Source organism: Panicum virgatum, chromosome 2N, assembly GCF_016808335.1.
Source record: "Panicum virgatum strain AP13 chromosome 2N, P.virgatum_v5, whole genome shotgun sequence".
In the NCBI taxonomy this organism is placed as follows: domain Eukaryota; kingdom Viridiplantae; phylum Streptophyta; class Magnoliopsida; order Poales; family Poaceae; genus Panicum; species Panicum virgatum.
The window spans coordinates 3,323,342-3,343,232 of record NC_053146.1 but is presented as its reverse complement, the minus strand read 5'-3'; the positions used below and the strand labels follow the sequence as shown (position 1 = coordinate 3,343,232).

The following is a 19,891-nucleotide window of genomic DNA, read 5'->3' as shown; positions in this document are numbered from 1 at the left end:
TGAACTTAAGAAGATCGGCTTGATAGTGCTGGCTGGTATAGAACTCAGAAAACCGATGTGCATTAGGATTTCCATGTGCCATCGTCTGTAACGAAGTTGGGATCGGTCCTTGATTAGGTCCAGATCCCTGCGATACTCCCGCTACAGCAGCAATGCGGGGCGGTGTATAAAGTGACAATTCATTAGTTCGGCTAGGAGCAGCCGAACTTGGAATTGTCTCGAGAGGCGTCGGCGACGGCACTGAGTAACCGGTCTGACCGGTCTGGTAACCGGTCTGACCGGTCGTACCGGTCTGACCGGTCTGTGGAACCGGTCCGACCGGTGCTGTGTGCACGGTCGATGGTGGCGGGGTTTGCCCTGAAAACGAGTTCGGCGGCATACTATAAAGTGGTTCAGATGTGAACTCAGGGGTAGCCGAACTCGGATCTGATGAGTTAGGATCTGACATAGGTTGTTTACCTTTAAGCGCATCAACATCAGTACTCAATTTAACTAACATGTCACCTGTGGCAGCTTGTGCAGCAATAATCTTCTGATCCATTAAAGATGACATCCTATCAAACATATGAGATGGAGAAAGGCTTACATTGGGGATCTCTTCAATCTTATCCTGGTTAAGCTTGAGAGACGGCAGCACGAACTCCTCCACCCTTTTGACGAGGCCACCACGATCCTTCTTGAAGCCCTTCAAGAATTGTGCCTTGACGTGCTCCTCCACAAGAAGGTAGGCCTTGCGTTCCTCCTCGGTAAGCTCCTCCATGGTAGCCGTGATGATGTTCTCCTTGTTGATTTCTGAAGAGCCCATCTTCTTCAGGGAGTAGATCAGATCGGTTTTAAAACCAGATTAATCTATCCCCAGCGGAGTCGCCAAAAAGTATGTTGACACAGAATTGCGCCAACACACTCGAATGCGCTAGAACGCGCGAACGATCATCAAAACGATCAACACCCGCGAAACCCTGGGCGGACCGGTCTGACCGGTACCGCCGACCGGTCTGACCGGTGCAAGCAGGAACTCGCTGGAAACCTAGACCAGCGAGCTCGGGAGGGACCCCGTCGGAGCTCGTGATCGTAGGGTTGCTCTGAGGTCGCCAGGCCACTCAGAACGTCTTCAAACGCCGCCGGGACGAAGGAAGAAAGCAATCTAGGGTTGGAAAAGGCTAGGGTTTGAGAGATAAAAGTAATGCGATTTTTGTATTGATTCGATTGGGAATAACCTCAATCGGCCTTAGCCTTTATATTTATAGGCCGGGGAAGACGTACCCCTTCACGAGTAGGATTACATGAGGACTTTTTACAAAAAATCTAATTCTACTCGGACTGAACAGACCTGACCGGTCGGCCCGACCGGTCAGACCGGTCGACCTCATCAGATGCCAAATTTGGCTGTCAACAAGCACGATTTGGTGTTTGAGGCAATTGAGTAATAGGTTGAAGCAGAACAAGGGCGAGTAGAGCGTGCATGAACTACTGCACTTTGAGCCATCCCAGTGCCTTCCACTCCTATAGCAAACACTACTACCATGTTTCTATCTGGAGCTGCAAAAATTAATTCTACGGAAAACATGTTAAAGGGAAGCAGATAAATAACTAACATGAGGGAAAGGTCGAAGTGATCGATGAGGAAGTGTCATGGCTCCGGAGCTCAAACTCGGGACTCGGTTGTGTATATATAGGAGCTAGAGCGTGGGCAACAAATCCATTTCAATTAAGGATCAGATCCCCAGCATTTAAAATTCTTCCTTTTATACATTGCACCATACCTGACAAAATGTGATCAGTCAATCTCGCTCTCAAACAATATTTAGTCGTATATATGCACCGATAAATCAGCAGCTAGAAGTCTAATAATCTGCTGAGGAAATATAGACAATTTAATTGCTTATGCTTTTCCAACATTATGTATATTCATTCTTTAGGAGTTTTTCTTTTTGCTGAAATTGCTACTCCGCTTTTCAAAAAAAATTTTTGCTACTCCAGGCCCTGTTTGGTTTGAGTAGCACGAGTAGTGCACACGATTCCCGAGAAAAGAATCTCACATGCATGGAGTACTAAACGAAGTTTATTTGCAAAACCTTTTCACGGATGAGTGTAAATTTTCACGACGAATCTAACGACAGTAATTAATCGATGATCGGCTACAGTGACGCTACAGTAACCATCCTCTAATCGTGCGGTCAAAGACCTCATTAGGTTCGTCTCGCGAAGTAGCGCAGGATTGTGAAGTTAGTTTTGTAAATTGCCTTTATTTATTATCCCTAATTATTGGTCAAAATTTTTATGTTACTTGTGCTACTTCAAACTAAAGACCCCCAAACATGACAAGTTCTACTGTCAGCGTCCCGACCCACCAGCTGAGTACTATTCCACGTACTATTCCACGGACTGGAATGCTTTGAGCTCTGTGTCGGTAAATTTTTGAGTTCTAGATGCTAGCGACGAAAAAAAACAAAAGCCGGACACTGACGGTGCCTCGGCTCTCACGGGAGGCACTCCACTTTATTCCCTCTCCAAACAAAGGCTGTGTTTAGATGAGGTGAATTGAGGGAGAAAAAATCGCATCAATCACTATAGCCTACTGTACCACTTTTTATTTATTTGTGGTAAATATTGTCCTACAATGACCTAATTAGGTTCAAAAGATTCGTCTCGCAACGTACATCAAAACTATGCAATTAGTTTTTTTATTTAACTACATTTAGTACTCCATGCATGAATTATTTGTTATATTTAATGTTTCGATGTGATAGGAAATGTGATGGATGTGATAGAAAATTTAGAAATTTGGTGGGAACTAAACACACCCAAAGTCTGGAGGCACATGCATGATTGGAAGAGACCTTGACCTGCTAGGCCACCAAGTCTAGTCGTCGGCCCCCACTCATCTGCAATCGCTGTGATGGCACACCACCACAGTAGCACTACGAAGCCTATGTACGCCCGGTGACCGCAATGATTCTTTCGACCGCACACGGCAGAATAGCTTTGTTTGGTTGTGCCGTAATTCTAGCGCTAGTTAGTGAACAGTAAACAACTTTGATCACTAATTATGGTGTTAAACAAAGTCAGTTTACAAAACCAACTTCAGAACCCCGCGCTAGCGACCCTGAATAATCTAATGAGGTCTTTTACCGCGCGATTAGAGGATGTTACTGTAGCATCATTGTAAAAAATCATCGATTAATTACCGTCATTAGATTCGTCGCGAAAAATTATACCCATCTTAAAAAAAATTTTACAAATAAATTTTATTTAGTGCTTCATGCATGCGAGATTTTTTTTCGAAATACGTGCGCGCTAGTTTTCTAGCGCAGCCAAACAAGACCAAGAATCTCGAAAATTGAGTAGCTCCTGCGTTTTCTGTACCGCTGCTTGAGGCTCGCTGTACCTAGACCGCACCACGCGGTCCATGCATCTTTGGATTTTATGATCTAACGGCGGACAATAAACAGAGTACAAAGAAAAAAGAAATTTCTTGTGATGCATAAAATTATACTATAGGGGAAAAAATGAAATTATAGATCCATAATAGAAGAAGCAAGATCATCTTGGATTTAAATCAATAAATGAGCTAAGGAAATAGATAAAGACTTGGAATGTGGTTTTATCGCTAATAGAGCTCAATAAGATGAGACCAAAAGTTACTTGAATTTGGCCTCAGCTAAAATTACGCAGTCATGAGAGAATAATAATAATAATAATAATAATAATAATAATAATAATAATAATAATAATAATAATAATAATAGAAAAAAAGGAAAAGACGAGGAAGATGACAATATGTAGTCAGAATTGAAGTTCATGGCAATAGATAACGACACATTCAGAGAAAACAGTTATAACCAAATAAATAAATGGAAGTATCTGCACAAATGATATTGAAATAAAAATAATTCAAATATACTACAATAAAGAAAACTAGCACCCCACGCTACAAAGAAAACCCTAAAACCCTGCCTAGACCCTAGAGCATCAAGTCTGAAAGATCCTTTTGTGCCGTGAGTAAGGTTAGGACGGACGACCACAAGTCCACAACCTTGGGTGTGTAACCTACAGACCTGTACTCATCAAGCATCGAAGATGCCATGCCACTTTGGACCGCAGCCACATGGGTGTTGGGCACACTTTCGCTTTTCCATACTCGCTCCGTCTGTAAATACTTATCATTTGCGTTTCCCAAGAAACATCTTCAATTAAATATATATTTAATAGTATTAATATTTAAAACATCTTCAATTAAATATATATTTAATAGTATTAATATTTATAGTATATGATTAGTATCATTGGAAAGATCTTTGAATCTAGTTTTTTAACAAATTTATTTGAAGATCTAAATGTTACACGTATTTTGTACAAATCGAGTCAAACTTGTGGCATGCACACCAAACGGCGACAACTAAATAGGGATGGAGGGAGTATTCCTGATAGCTATAGCCCCAGTGGTGTGGACGTACGGTGCCTGCTCATATATAGGCCCCGTTTGGTTTTGTAGCGCGCTAGTGAATAGTGACACTTTGACTGATTATTACGGTGTCAAACAAAGTCAGTTTACAAAACCAACTCCAGAATCCCCGCGCTAGTGACCCTGAAGAATCTAATGAGACTTTTGACCGCGCGTTTAGAGGGTGGTACTGTAGCATCACTGTAGCAAATCATCGATTAATTACCGTCATTAGATTCGTCGCGAAAAGTTACACCCATCCCTAAATTTTTTTTTAAATAGACTTTATTCATTCCTTCATGTGGGAAAGATTTTTTTCTAGCGCTAGGATTCTAGCGCGCATCCAAACAAGGGCCTAGCATCCTATGCGCTCTCGCTGTTCTGCATATAGACCGTGTGATCAGTGAGGGCACCGAAGCCTATTACTAGCTAGTAACAGGCAGCAACGTATGACGGACCTTATCCGCCGAGCAAACTATAATATGCAGAACCTGTGAGTATAAAAATAAACCATGCATGCATTCCACACGTTTTGATTCCTGGAATGATTTTACAAGACAAACTGCTTTTCGTTCCAGGCCAGCACCACCGCATCTCCTTTCGTTTCCACAGCTAGCGAGGAAACAAAAACAAAAGCCGGACACTGACGGTGCCTCGGCTCTCACGGCCTCACGGGAGCCACTCCACTTTATTCCCTCTCCAGAGTCCAAACAAAGGCTGGAGGCACATGCATGATTGGAAGAGACCTTGACCTGCGCGGCCACCAAGTCAAGTCGTCGGCCCCCACTCATCTGCAATCGCTGTGATGTACGCCCGGTGACCGCAATGATTCTTTCGACCGCACACGGCAGAAGAATCTCGAAAATTGACTAGCTCCTGCGTTTCCTGTACCGCTGCTTGATGCTCGCTGTACCTTGACCGCACCACACATGATTGAAAGCAGAGAACTAAGCTGGCCTTATATACGTGGCTTTGCCCTACAGAAAGAATTATATCCCTCCCTTGAGAGGGAGGCCAACCACACCCACACGCTACCACAGCAATCTTGAGAGAGAGCTCACCGGCGGCAGTCATGGAACTGGTGACGGGGGCGATGGGCAACCTCGCCCCCAAGTTGTACCAGCTGCTCAAAGGTGAATACGAGCTGCAGAATGGTGTGAGGAAGAAACTCATGTTCCTCCATCAGGAGCTGGAGAGCATGAAGCCTGCCCTTGAAAAGGTGGCACAATTGCCGTGGGATCAGCATCACAAGCAGGCCAAGGTCTGGGCGTGTCAGATGAGGGAGGTGTCCTACGACGTAGAAGATCTGCTCGACACCTTCCTTGTGCGTGTCCAGGGTTCTGAGCCCGCTGACCAGAGCAAGCTCAAACGCGCCCTGAAGAAGATGGGTGGCCTATTCGGCAAAGCCAAGGCTCGCCGTGAGATTTCTAGTGCCATCGAAGACATCAAGAAGCAACTCCAGGAGGTGGCTGAGCGGCGCGACAGGTGCAAAATCGACGAGATTGTTGTGGCCAAACCTGATGCCACTTCGACAGTTGATCCTCGTCTTAAGGCTATGTACAAAGAGGTGACTCAGTTCATTGGTATTGATAAGTCAAGAGGTGAGCTCCTATCAATGCTCTCGTCGCCCCAGGGGAATGAGTTGTCCCACGAGAAGATGAAGATAGTTTCAGTTGTCGGAGTTGGAGGATTGGGCAAGACTACTCTTGCCAAGGCAGTGTACGATGAGCTTAAATCACGATCACAATTCGATTGTGGGGCTTTTGTTCCAGTTGGTCGAAATCCTGATGTGAAGAAAGTCCTAAGAGACATTCTTATAGATCTTGACAAGAAAGAATTCAGGGAGACGAAATATAATATATTGGACGTAAGGCAGCTCATCGATGAAATTAAAGATTTCCTCCAAAGCAAGAGGTATGAATTATTAGCCATTTGTTGATACTTCGCGCTGCAAATTAAGAGTGTATTTTCCACTATAATTCTATTATTAGTGCAATACAAAATTATTTTGTTACACCAGTGGTTTTAAATAGCGGGCTATAGCCCCACTATAGCCCCGTTATAGTCTTCTTAAAGAGTCTCCGCTACGCTATTTGTATTTGTGCCGCTATGGCAGTTTGTGTCGCTATGGCAGCTATGGACGCTAATTTGAGCTATAGCTGCGCTAAATGGTGTAGCTTTAGCGCCACTATAGCCTTATACTTAGCTTGGTGCTACTGCTTTGGTCTTTTGGCAACTGAATATTTGATTGTACAAATTTTATTGTATTGTTAACTTAGGTAATGTTCCCGTAGCCCTAGTAATATATTTATGTTTATGAAATTCTCTAATTACTATGTTTTTGTGCATCTATTACTTGTATTCTTCATGGTTTAGTAGTAAACCGCTATTTGTCATAGCCGGCTATAGCCTCCACTATAGTCTCTTAGCCTCGGAAAAAAATACGCTGCTATTTGTCATAGCCCGCTATTTAAAACCATGTATGCTTACCATTTCAAGCATATATTTTTGGGTCTTAATTTTTAACCTTAAATAATTATTACGAATGATGTTAACTTATTATCGATCCGTCAAAATGTACAATGTAATTCTTTGTAATGATGATTTTTTTTAATCCTTTATCTATTATAACTCCTTGTTTTGTAGATGGCTTAGACATATTTAACTAACGGAGGCTTTTGACATGCAGATATTTTATTGTTATCGACGATGTATGGGAGACAAAAGATTGGGAGAATATAGAATTGGCTTTGGTTGAGAATGACAGAGGAAGTATAGTAATCAAAACTACACGTAAATCAGAAGTTGCCACCGGTGTTAATTACCAGCTACGACGACTCTCAGATGATGACTCCAAAAAGTTGTTATACACAAGGCTGTTTGATAGTGGAGGTGAACGTCCTGCAAATCTTCCTGCCGAGGCATTTAAAAAGATTATGAGAAAATGTGGTGGTGTACCATTAGCTATCATCACAATGGCTAGTATGCTTGTGGGTAAAAAAAGGGAAGACTGGCTTGCTGTGTGCAACTCTCCTGGTTTCTATCGCGGTAATGATGGCCAGCAAGCACAAGATACTGAGTGGATATTGTCTCTTAGCTACTATGATCTGCCTATGCATCTAAAGACTTGCTTATTGTATCTAAGTGTGTATCCCGAAGACTATTTCATTCGGAAAGATATATTGATATGGAGATGGATAGCTGAAGGTTTCGTGGAGATGAAAGCAGGAACCAGCTTGTTTCAGCGGGGGGAGGAATACTTCAATCAGCTCGGAAAGCATGATCCAGGCAGTCAGGGCAGAGGACGGAGTTGGGGACATATATGTGTGCCAAGTTCATGACATGGTGCTCGATCTCATCCGTGGCTTGTCATACGAAGAAAAGTTTGTGACTATCTCAAATGATGACGAAGTCACGTCACCTTCAGGAAACAAGGTGCGCAGATTAGCTCACCAGAACAGAGTGATGAAGCAATTAACCCAGCAGGAAGATGATACGGGCATGGCAAGAGTGAGGTCATTGGTTGCCAGTAGGTGTGATATTAATAGTTGGGTCTTGCATCCAAGCTTTAAACTCTTGCGTGTGCTAGCTTTAGAGGACTGCAACTGTGAAAAAGGCTGGCAGGGTCTTAAGCACCTTGGAGATCTACTTCATTTGAGGTACCTTGGGCTACATAAAGTATATGGTATTTATGAGCTCCCGGAAGAAATAGGAAAGCTCAAGTTTCTACAGACACTTGACTTAGGCAGTTCTGGCATACGGGTACTGCCATTTGGCGTTTGCCAGTTAACGCAGCTGGTCTGCCTACGTGGTGGCTCCCGTACGCGCGCGCCGGATGGGTTGCTGAAGAAGCTGACGTCATTGGAGGAGCTGCATATATGTATCGACAACCTGAATCACGAGTCCAAGCGGCAATTTGTGAAGGCCCTCGGCAACCTGAGCGAACTCAGAGTGCTTAGCATTAACCTGACCGAACTCATAGTGCTTCACATTAATGGTTCTTTGGAAGGGACGGTGCTGTCGGATCTAGCGCAGTCGCTAGGGAATCTCCACAAGCTCCAGCATCTATCACTAGATGTAGCCCCATGGGCGGAGTGGGACAGGGTGGTGCTTTCACAGCATCTCCAAAGTTTGATAGTAAAAAGTCTAGTGCTCCGTCGGCTGCCATCATGGATTAGCCCTGCACGTCTCCCCAGCCTATGCTACTTGGACTTAAAAGTGGATAATATAGATGAGGCCGGTCTGCGAGCCGTGGGCGGGTTGCCACAGCTCCGTCGGTTCGATCTTCATAGGCCTCGGCCGTATTTATCGTCGTCCGGTTCCACAGCAACTGTTGTTATTGCCGGCGATGGCTTCTTCCAGAAGTTGCGACGTTGCAGGTTCTGGGGCTGGATGGTGCAGTTTGTGGTCAACGAGGACTCGGCTTGTGTTTCATTTAGCCTCTGGAATGGAAAGCAGCAGGGTGCTCTGGCGGCCTTTGGTTCCAGCACAGAGGACGAGTCCTCCAACAGATCAGTCCCACCAACCGTGATGCCAAATCTCCAACACCTCGCGTTTCAGGTTCCCGTCAGGGCCCTATACAAGGATTGGAACGGTAGCTGCCGCAGCCTGGGGTTGCACTACCTCCCTTCGCTTCGCGGAGGCACAGTATATGTCGACTGTGTGGGCGCCTCTCCTGATGACGTGGAGAAAGCAGAGGCTGAGCTGAGGCACGCAGCACAACTCCATCCCAACAGCCTCAAGCTCGATCTCCATCGATGTAGTGAAGATGAAATGATGCGACACTCAACGGATCAAATCGGCGATCAGGTACATACCAGATGCTCTGCTCACTCGGGTTCGTATGTGAATTCAACAATTTTTTATTTTTTTATACTGATGATCGAATTCCTTCCCGCTTCCAGTCCAAGGATGGTGATGATTTGTGTGAGGAGGAAGAGGAAGAGGAAGGTGAGGTCTCATCTGCTGGCGATGAGGTCATTGCCACGGAGTTAGGAGCCGATCCCACCAGCGCTTGAATCGGTTGGACGCAAGTCATCCTTATTTCCTTCCCGTAGCATACATGTAAGCAGACTCATTTCGGACCCCTTCATTCTACTTCAACATTATTATTATTTGTTCATCTGTTTCATTTTCTTCGGTTTCTTCCGTTGCACTACCTTCTTCCACATTAATAGTCCGTCTGGGAATCAGTTACTAGCATGCGTGTTTTCAATGTTCCTCAGTTCGCTTGCAAACGGACTGTATTTTACTTCCTCCAGGTATACATATAATTAAGGAAAAGGTCCAATTTACTAATCCGATGAAGATTCTCTTACTTCTCTATTTTATTCTTTTTCTACCATCTTCTTGGATGTTATGGCATGAATATGTTACTATAATGTTTTTGCTTTGGTAGGTTAGATTGCATGCCGCATTATACCCTATTTATTGATCTTTAATAATTGCATTAATACACAAATTAAATCTCTTGGCAGCCAATCCTCGGCATATCAAATTTCGTTCAGTAGTATTGCACATGTCCGATCCGTTCTTGTGTCTGAGTTCCATTTCCGATGACTTTCGTCGCTCATTAACGTTGGTTTCAGCGTGTGGAAGATTTTAGGTTTCTTGACCACCTTCTCCTCTGCCCTCTCGCAGGTCCAGCTTGGCTTGCTCAATGGGAGGACTTAATTTCACCACATTGGAATTGTGGCACTACGTGTGACCTGGCGCAAATGGGGCCTTCATGTCTATCTTTGTGGGTCCATGTACTTTCATTGCTTCTTAGCTTAGAAAAAACAAAAAAAATAGAAAACCAGAAAAAAAATGCAAAACCTAAAAACTACAAAAATGCATTATTTCTATATTTCTTTTTTTGGGTTCATTGCTTCTTAGCTTAGAAAAAAACAAAAAAAAACAGAAAACCAGAAAAAAAATGCAAAACCTAAAAACTACAAAAAATGCATTATTTCTATATTTATTTTTTTTGGGTGGGTGGGTAGGGAACTCCGCCTATGCAACTTGAAGTAACACTTAATTTCGCATAGCTGGTCCCAAGCCCAGAAAAAAAGGAGGAGGGGCTACCCATTCACATTGCTGAGATGTTGTAACACTTTAACTGTTTGGTCATATGGTTTTGTTCCCATCGTTCTTATGGTTTTAAGCCCATCGGTCAGTTCCACGACAAAAATATTCTCAGATTTGAATAGTGCTGCATCCTAGGAACAAAGATCGTCATAGACTATAGGTCTTGATGGTGCTTTTATGAAAATACGAATCTGTTGTGTGAGAAATTTTTTTTCTTTTTGTTTTTAGTATATTACAGTAATGCTGAACTTTTGATTTTCCCATGGCTATCTTAGGATGCTCATACTTTTAGTGGTAGATAGAAAATTATTAAACCGTTTCAAGTGTCACAAGACCTCATCATCAAGCTAAGCTACCTCATTATTAACTCGTCAGCTTCAGTCATGGAGTATTCTTGCCACCTACCGTTGATTTGCTTTCAAGTTTTGGAGCTGTTACCTCACCACATAAATATTCAGTGGGTTTCTCTAGAGGCGCGCAGGGCACATCTAGGGTTTCTCCCGAGGCCGCCTTCTTCTCCGTGACGGTGCTAGGGTTTGAAATCAGTGGCGGTGGTGGAACCGGGACATGCCGCTGCCACCTCCAGGCGGGACGGATCCATAGACCTCTGGACCCCGGAGGCTGCCCTCGGCCCAGTCAACGCCGATGAGGAGATGGGATCCAGCCTCGACGCCCGCCGGTCCAGCCTTGGTGGCCATGGATCTGGCAAGGTGGGTTGTTCCCTCCTCTACTTCTCCAATCTCCAGCACACCCCGCTCTTCGTCCCCTATGAGCCCGGCCCCTCTCAATCCCCTCCTGCTCTAGGTATGCCCTCCCTTTCTCTTCCCTTTCTGCTGTGGGTAGGTCCCTAACTAGGTGTGTGATGCGTCTTGGGTTGTTTCGGTAATGTGTTCGATGATATGCCTCCGAGGTTATCCTTGCATTGGTTTGATAAATTGTTAGTTCCCCTTCACAGATCAGACAAACTCTAGGTAAAAGGCCTCTAGCTCCTCCTTGTTGTGTTGTATTTATGCAAATTGTTCCTCTTCTGAATAATCTAGTTCTTACACTTGATATGTGATGAAGAATTATTTATAAGCTCCAGAACATGCTATATGTGAAGGTGTATATACTTTAAACCTGTGCTTGTATAGGCTATAAAACAAGCATTTGACCTATATTGAAAGTATTCTCTATATGGCTCAAAAAGTTTGGATGTTCTGTTGAGAACATTTGTTTGTTGACCGAACATATTCTCTATATGGCTCAAAAAGTTTGGCATCTTTCTTGTTCTGAACATGTTTATGCAAGTATGATCTCTGCATATCCATCTGGTACTTATCTGAATTATATTGTGGATCCATGTCTTAGTTTTTATTTGGACATGAGCCTACTGTCAATAAAGAAAACTGATAGTAAGGACCCAATAATTTTCACTTCTTTTGGTGCCCCTCTACACTTCATCCTGATCTTAAATTCTGCTTAATCGTTGATGCAATTCATGCACAATTGAGCGAAAACTCATTGATTACCGTCTCTGTTGCTGAAGATATATCATAAAACATGAATATAGCTTTGTTCTAGGAAGCATTATGTTGCTTTTTCATTGATAATCGTCTTTCTCAATGCACGTTCATGGGATGCAGCTGTAAAAAGCTTTCCCAGGGAACACCAGATATAACCCGGTGATCTTTCTTGTTCCAAAGTTTATTTTGGTTGCTTGTTTATATATTTTCTTGCACCTGTATCAGCTTTATGTGGTATCAAGATTAATTACTATATTGCTGCTATGTTTCTCTTTATCATCTTATTGCAGCTTGGCTTCTGGCAATTGTTATGATGTATGATGGTGTATCTTTGTTAATCCTTTTTCCGGTATTGAATACACTTGGAGCATGAATTACCTTCTGAACCTTCTATCACTTGAGTTTCTTTATAACATTTCATTGCTGGTAGCATTTGGTGCAGAAAAACTGACAATTCTGTTTGGTCTACAGGTTATGGTTAAAAAGGGCCCATCTTCCCCTCCTTTGTTTGTTCCTGCGTCCCCTCCTCCCTTACTCTGGTGACTATGTACGACTTATTTGTTGCTGTCGATGCCAATTGTGTGAGATACATCTGAGAAAGATTTTTTTACTAAGCACTTGTGCCTGCCGATATAATCTGAGAACAATTTTTTTTAGTGAGCACTTGTCCATGCCGAGGATAATAGTTTTCATTCTGCCTAAGAACTTGTTCAATGCCAATGATGATTTTTCTTATTTCATTCTATAATTTTGCCGAGGCATTGGACATTTTCAATGATGTTTTTTGGATGCTACACTTGAGATGAGGCATTGGACATGTGCAGTGATGGCTAATTTTTTTCATACTAAACATGAGCCGAGGCATTGGACATGTGCAATGATGGTTAATATTTCTCATACTAAACTTGAGCTGAGAGGAAATTTTTCTCAGCTTGAATATGTAAGCTATGCTACTATTGTTTTTCCTTTTTATTTGACAAAATACAGTGGTTGATACAATATCAGCTCTACCGATGTCCTTGATATTCTTTCAGCTCATTGATGAACTGTGGAGATTCTTGCTTCGACAGTTGTGGTAAGTATCTGACCAAACATCTTGATTTATACATTTAGTATATGACCTCATTATATATGTATTGGATGCTCTATCACTTGCAATTGCAGTAGGCTCATGATGTACATGTCATTTGTTGTCAATGTTGGTGCTCCCTAACTACTTACTGTATTGATATATTTATGAGAGCTGATTATTTTTATGATATATCATATATGCCATGTAGAAAGCATTGACCTGAGTTTTGTTGATACTCTGTTTTACTGCTTCGGAGCCAGAACAAGAACAAGAATCCGAGCCAGAACCTAAACTATTATGTGCAGTCACACATACAGATGAGTAAAAATATTGAGACTGTCTGCATTCTACTGCTTGTCTGATAAAAAAGACAGTAACCTATTCATTCTAATGTATATGAGAATGCCTGTTTTTTTTACTGTTTTCAGCTTGGACTTACAGATTTAAAACTTATTTACTTTGATGCTTTTCTTGATTATATTATGTTGCTCTTCTGGGTATTGAACAGATGCTCTTGCTTGATTTATTTTACTGTTGGTTAACTCCCAGTTTGAGTAATATACTTGCTTTCTGCAGGTCACATGCTTCAATCTCGGTTCGTTAGGAAGTGAAGGGCCACATTTTGGTATGTTTGTGCATTTCATATTAGCTGGTAGTTACCTTGTGCTAATAAGTTTGGATATCTTAATACTTTGATCATAATAGGAAGAGGCTACATGCATGGTTAAATCTGAAATAGATGCATGATGGATGCAGTCTATGCTACTTTGGCAATTGATCCTCATGTTGAAGCTATGTAGAAAGAGGTGAAGCAGCTCATTGGTATTGATAATTCAAGGGGTGGGGTCATATCAATGGTCTCATCGCCCTAGTGGGACGAGGTGCCCCACGAGATGATGAAGATTGTATCAGTTGTTGGAGGGGGATTGTGCAAGACTACTCTTGCCAAGTAGTGTATGATGAGCTTAAACCTCAACTCGATTGTGGGGCCTCTGTTTTGGTTGGCCGAAATCCTGGTTTGAAGAAAGTTTTTATGGATATTCTTTTAGATCTTCACCAGGGGCGACAATAAACCTATTGACGCTCGTTAATGACACCTTTTTAGTGTTGTTTTGGTGTGGTTTTCATACTCATTCTTATACTAACCCTCCACTTGGCACTTGAAATAACCCCATTTTTGCATATGTATCTGGTTTTGGAACAATGTTCTTTTTTGAAGGAAAATGGACCTAAATGAACTACTTTTGCACAATGCTCAAAACCATGGACGGGAGCCCAAAACTCACTTAGGAAACAGGCCTCGAAAAGGGCCCAGGGCACCCCAAATCCAAGCCTAAAACCTAGCCTGGCCCGGTCCGAAGCCCATTAGCACCCACCCTTCACAAAGCAAAGGAAAGTTGTTGACTAATTATGAGAAACACACTACTACTAGTATAGTAGTATAGCTTAGCTAGCTTATCCACAGATGGAAAGACAGAAGCTAGCAAATGCCTCCGTGAAGGTCTGGGCCGGCCTCGCGCGGTGGAGCTTGCTGCACTAGCCGTCCTTGCACAGGCACACCACACCCATCCTCTCCATGTCCTCCGCCTGCACCTCCTCCTCCATGGCGCCCTGCTCCTCGACGACGGTGACCTTGCACCGGACGGCGAAGCAGTCGCCCTTCAGGAACCTGGAGCCGCCGCCTTCGAGGGCACCGGCGCCGATGAACCTGGGGAAGCCCCAGGACTTGCCCGGCTGGAAGGGGGAAACCTGCAAGCGCTTCCGGTGCCGGCACCAGAGCGGCAGCAGCGGCCATTGGTCGACCAGCTCGAACTTGACCTCGGCATGGACGGCGGCGCTCGTCCCGGGGTCGACGAGGGACAGGTACAGCGAGACGAAGCCGGCGTCCTCCTTGTGCGCCCCGTCCAGGTACCAGCGGATCTTCCAGGTCTGGCCGCCGGCCCTGAACTCACCGGACAGGAGGGGGCTGCCGTTGTCGCCGCGCGTGTGCTTGAGCCGCGAGTAGCCCTCCACCTTGAGCATGTGGTGCCCGGTGCCGACCGCTCTCGCGACGATGCTGGACACGGTCACCTCCTCTGGGAGCAACGTGCGGATCAGGTTGTCGTCCTCGGCACCGGCAGCTAGGGGCGCGTACAACGGGGACATCGCCGCCGAATAATCGTCGTCAGTGGGAACTAGCTAAACTAGAGGTGATAATGGGCAAGTGCGAGTAGTATTAGAGGTGATAATGGATCATGACTCTATACTTTTATCGCAATCTAACTTGATCTTCATATATACTCTATTTTTAGCTCAAAATTCTATAAAACAAAAGTTGGGCTCTTTTTAAGTTGTACCCTAGATTATATCTAGATTAAATTATTTGTCTCCTTACCACCTCTACTAGAAGTACTATACGACTACGACATGGCCTATCCCGACCACGTACGGAATTATAGCCTTATATATACCATGAAAAAACAAGCTTATACATACCAATATATAAATTATATCCTACAAGTATATATTAAATATTGTACGGAAACCGAAATGAACGCTTCGATATTTATCCCTCAAAAAACAGAAATAGGTAGGTGATGCGATGGGCATCGATCATGCGCGATAAAATCCTCGCGTCAATCTCGTGAACTATCGTTCCCATCGCCGGCCCTAGGAAACTAAGCTTGCGCGCGCCCGCGTCTCTTTGCGCTCGATCTGCCATGCCGGCGTCGGCGGCCATGCTGCCGCCGCCGTGCGACGAGGAGGTGCTCACGATGACCGTCGGCTCCTACTCGGAGGCCACGAAGCTGGCCAACGGCAGTTGCGTCAAGTCTGCCCCGGTCCACGTCGGCGGCCACTCCTGGCGCGTCGTCTTCTACCCCAACGCGGGAGGCTCGCCGGCACCACCGGGTTCATGTCCCTCTACCTCCTGATGGACGAAGATGAAGGAGACGGTGCCGCCGCTGCCGCCGCCGGGGAGGACGTCCACGTGATGTTCAGTTTGATGATGCGCGACGTGGGAGGCGGGGCGCGGTGTCTCACGTCCGGCAAGGTCGCCGCCGCCTTCGGCCGGAAGGGGGACGCGTGCGGCTACGAGCGCTTCGTCTCGCGCGAGTACTTCGTGGAGTTTTTCAAGAACGGCGATCGCTTCGCGATCCGATGCGAATGCGACTCGTTGCCGGAGATGACCATGAACTCACTGAAAGAAGGAGCCGTGCTCGCCGAGGATCTCCTCATCGCCGCCGGCCGGTACAACCTGAAGGATCTCAAGTCACTGACGGAGAACAAGCTGTGCAGCCATGTCGCCGTGAGCACTGTCCTGCTGATGCTGGCAATAGCGGAGCAGTACCAGTGCTGCAAGCTTAAGAAGATGTGCCTAGGGTTCATCGGTTCTAGAGCCAACGCGTGGGCGATCATGGCGACGAACGACATTGAGAATCTGGCAAGAAGTAGCCCCTCCGCCGTGAAGGATGTGATCGTTGAGATTTTGGACACAAGGATGGCGAGGAGCAAGCGTCTCATCAAAGCTTTCATTTTTGCTCTCTGTTTCCAGATGCTCCTTTTCGTGTTTGCTATTCTTAAAAAACATTAGAGATGCAGAGGTCATTCTTTTATTATAGAGAAACACTACGGCAAGCTTAGCACTGGCCTGTATTGACGAAGTTATTTTAGTTTCAGCATACGTTGTAATCGTGTGGTACTTGTCATTTTTCAATAAATGTTGTGAGCTTTGTGTTTCCCTAGGGAAAAAGTTTGGTTTAATTTACACCCTCAAATTATCATAAAAATCCAATTTTCAACCATCAACTATGAAATCAGATAACAGAGACCATGCAACTGTTGAAACTAGACGAATTTAGCCCCTTAGATGGTTTTCTATTTTGTGAGAATTAAAAGTATTCAAATTTAACTAAAAAATTCATAAGTAATTCATTTAAGTTAAAAAATCATGAAATAAGCTAAGTTTTCTAAAAATGATTGGCACACAATACTAGTAAGTTATTCAGATCTAATTCTTTTGTGTTCCATAATATTTGGATGTTTGTGGTTATGCCTATTTTTTGAATAACTAAGATTCAAATAGAGTAATAATAGATATGTTATATTTTTAGAAAATTTTAGTACTAATTTCATATTTTTCTAATTTAAAATGAATTAGTTTTGATTTTTTTAGATCTAACTAAACTTTTTTAATTTTTTAAAGAATATAAAATCACCTTCGAAACCATCCTAAGAGTCAATTTGTCCGGTTTCAATAGTTGATAGCTTCTGTTATCCGGTTTCGCAGTTGAAAAGTTTAAAATAAATTTTTACGATAGTTGGAGGGTATAAATCAGATTTTTTTTCTTTTCCTATATGTGCGCATTTGGAGCATCACATTCATCTTAACTATGTGTTTTCTGCGATTCTGAAGACGAGCAGCATCCATTGTGCACCTGTACTGGAGCAGCTGTGCCATGGACGATTGTGGTGTTCTTCCGGAGTTCCAACGACGATTCAAGATGCTTGGATCGTTGTGTTCTCTTACGCAGTAAATTACAAAAGTGATGTCTTACTTGCTGCATTATTGGGCAAAAATTGATAATTAGTATAATTAAAATTTATTTGAAACATTAGGGTGCGCGATATAATCAACAACCAATAAATCTGGTAGTTCGTTTGGAAGATCACGTGAAGGCGTGATTGATTTGCAGGTCTACAACTGACGACGTGATCGCCTGAGAGAGAACGGCCGCGCGCCTGTAGCGTTCTGCTGCCATGTCGGCGCCAGTATCAAAGCCGCCGCCGCAACCATCAGTCCAGCAGGCAGCGGCGCCGGCGGGAGCATCAAGCACGGCGCCTCCACCGGCCGTGAGGGCGCTGCGCTCCTCCATCTCCATGTCCGGCCTGCACGCGGATCTCGGCCGCCTCCTCGAGACCAAGCAGGGCGCGGACGTGGACTTCGAGGTGTGCGGCAAGGTGTTCGCCGCGCACAAGATCGTGCTCGCCGCCCGGTCGTCGGTCTTCATGGCGGATTTCTTCGCCCCGGCGAAGGAGAAGGCCACCGGCGGCAGCCACATCCGCATCTGCGACATGCACCCCGACGCGTTCGAGGCCCTACTGCATTACTTGTACACGGACTCGCTGCCGGCGTGAAAGGAATCGGGTGCTCGTAATCTATGAGGGAGAGGGGGTGAATTAGGCAAAATAAAAATCTTAACCTCAAGCTCCAACTATTTACACATAAATTAAACTAGGACATACTATCTAGATGTGCAACTAGTGTTCTTTTAGTGTGAAAACCTTTATCCCAAAAGAGATATGCAACCTATAACCAATTCTATCAAGATTCTACTCTAGAAAGTAAAGGCACATAAAAATTGCAATAAGTAAATGCGGAAGCTTAAAAGAGTGATGAGAGAAAGCAAACTCTTTGACACGAGAATTTATCCCATGGTTCGATTAGCCATAAAGGCACACCTACACCCATGTTGTTGAAGCACTCACAAAGAGTATTTCTTCTCGGCCACCAAATCTCTTCCGTGAACACAATCACGGTCATCTTGGCCCCGGGTTCCACTAAGGAGCTTCACCAAGAAGGGTGGGGGTCTCACGTCCCCCGCACAAAGATATCGTCGCCGTTCCACACCAACCCGGAGGGTCGATGACGATGCCGGCGAGTCACCAAGACTCCAAGGATGGCCGGCTCACCGAGTACATGTGGTGGTTCTCTCCTAAAACCAAGGCACAAGGCACATAACCTTGCTCTCTCACTCACTCAAGAGCTACTCTAGCACTAACACTCACAAAGCATGTGCTAAACCTAAGGATGTGATCAATTTGCTCTTTGGATAGCTGATATTCTTCAATGTATCTAGAATCTCTCTGAACTTCAGCAACTCCAAAATGGCCGGGGTGAGGCGTTTATATAGGCCACCAACTTGAACTAGCCGTTTAGAGCCGTTACTTCCTTTTTCTGCGTAGGCGTCGGATAATCCGACGTGTTCTGAGATCAAGGCGTCGGATCATCCGACCCCATTGCGATTTTCACAATAGCCGTTACCCATTGCAACTTTTGCTGATGTCATTTGTCCGACCTGTTTATCCGACGGCCTTCAAATCATGCGTCGGATCATCCGGTGCAATAGACTGATTTTGAATTCAACTGCAACGTCTCTGATCATTTATCCGACCATTACTCTAACGCTCCAAATTCTTCGCATCGGATCATCCGACCCTGAAGGCATTTTCCATCTCGAGAAAATAGGCTCTCTGCAGAATCACCCGAGCCTTTGTCCGACCTTCAGTTTTCCTAGCGTCGGATCATCCGGCTGCTTTGGTCGGATAGTCCGACCCTGGGGTGTCGGATTATCCGAACCCACTGTGTTTTTCCTGTTTTCTTTTTGCACTTGTCCAACTTGTCGCAGCAGTCATATGGACACTCCAAATATATCTCTGCTTTTTCACTGCGACTTGATATCTCTACGGTGAATTGGACGCCTCGTCTCGACGGTGAATTGGACATCACATCTCGACGGTGTATTGGATATTTCGTCTCGACGGTGCATTGGACGTCTTGTTTCGACGGTGCATTGGACGTCTCTGATATGACTTGGACATCATCCAAGGGACCTAAGAAATCCTGCAAATATGACCTCGCAAACTCGTTAGTCCCATTAATTGTGTTGTCACACGATCACCAAAATCACACGAAATAGCCTAGGGCCATGTTCGTTACACGGCGACGGTGACGAACGCGAGGGAAGAGGCCGCCGTGATAGCCCGGGATCTGATCGTGGCGGCTGACCGGTACAATCTCAAGGACCTGAAGCCAGTCACTGA

The 19,891-nt window shown here is 44.5% G+C and overlaps 2 protein-coding genes across 4 annotated transcripts in view; one reads left to right on the top strand and one right to left on the bottom strand.

Moving 5' to 3' along the window:
* The first annotated feature begins 5,248 nt into the window (after positions 1-5,248).
* The window catches only part of LOC120663066 (disease resistance protein PIK6-NP-like), a 53,357-nt gene continuing 38,714 nt past the window's right edge, over positions 5,249-19,891 (top strand). Inside the window, exons 1-4 of one of the 3 annotated variants that reach the window (XM_039942100.1) lie at positions 5,259-6,358; positions 7,134-9,253; positions 9,355-9,508; positions 10,085-10,253. In XM_039942100.1, the coding sequence (XP_039798034.1) occupies positions 5,517-6,358; positions 7,134-7,785 (1,494 nt within the window). In that variant the 5' untranslated portion in view covers positions 5,259-5,516 and the 3' untranslated portion in view covers positions 7,786-9,253; positions 9,355-9,508; positions 10,085-10,253. Of the gene's footprint in view, positions 6,359-7,133; positions 9,254-9,348; positions 9,509-10,084; positions 10,254-19,891 lie in introns of those variants that run through there. The other 2 variants (XM_039942099.1, XM_039942101.1) reach the window with 2 other exon arrangements.
* Positions 14,627-15,235, bottom strand: LOC120659144 (BTB and MATH domain-containing protein 43-like). The gene has a single exon (XM_039937193.1). The coding sequence runs from the start codon at positions 15,233-15,235 to the stop codon at positions 14,627-14,629; it is 609 nt and encodes a 202-aa protein (XP_039793127.1).

Bases quoted from the DNA above. Each gene is read 5' to 3' on its own strand.
- LOC120659144 (XM_039937193.1), bottom strand. From the start codon at position 15,235: ATGTCCCCGTTGTACGCGCCCCTAGCTGCCGGTGCCGAGGACGACAAC.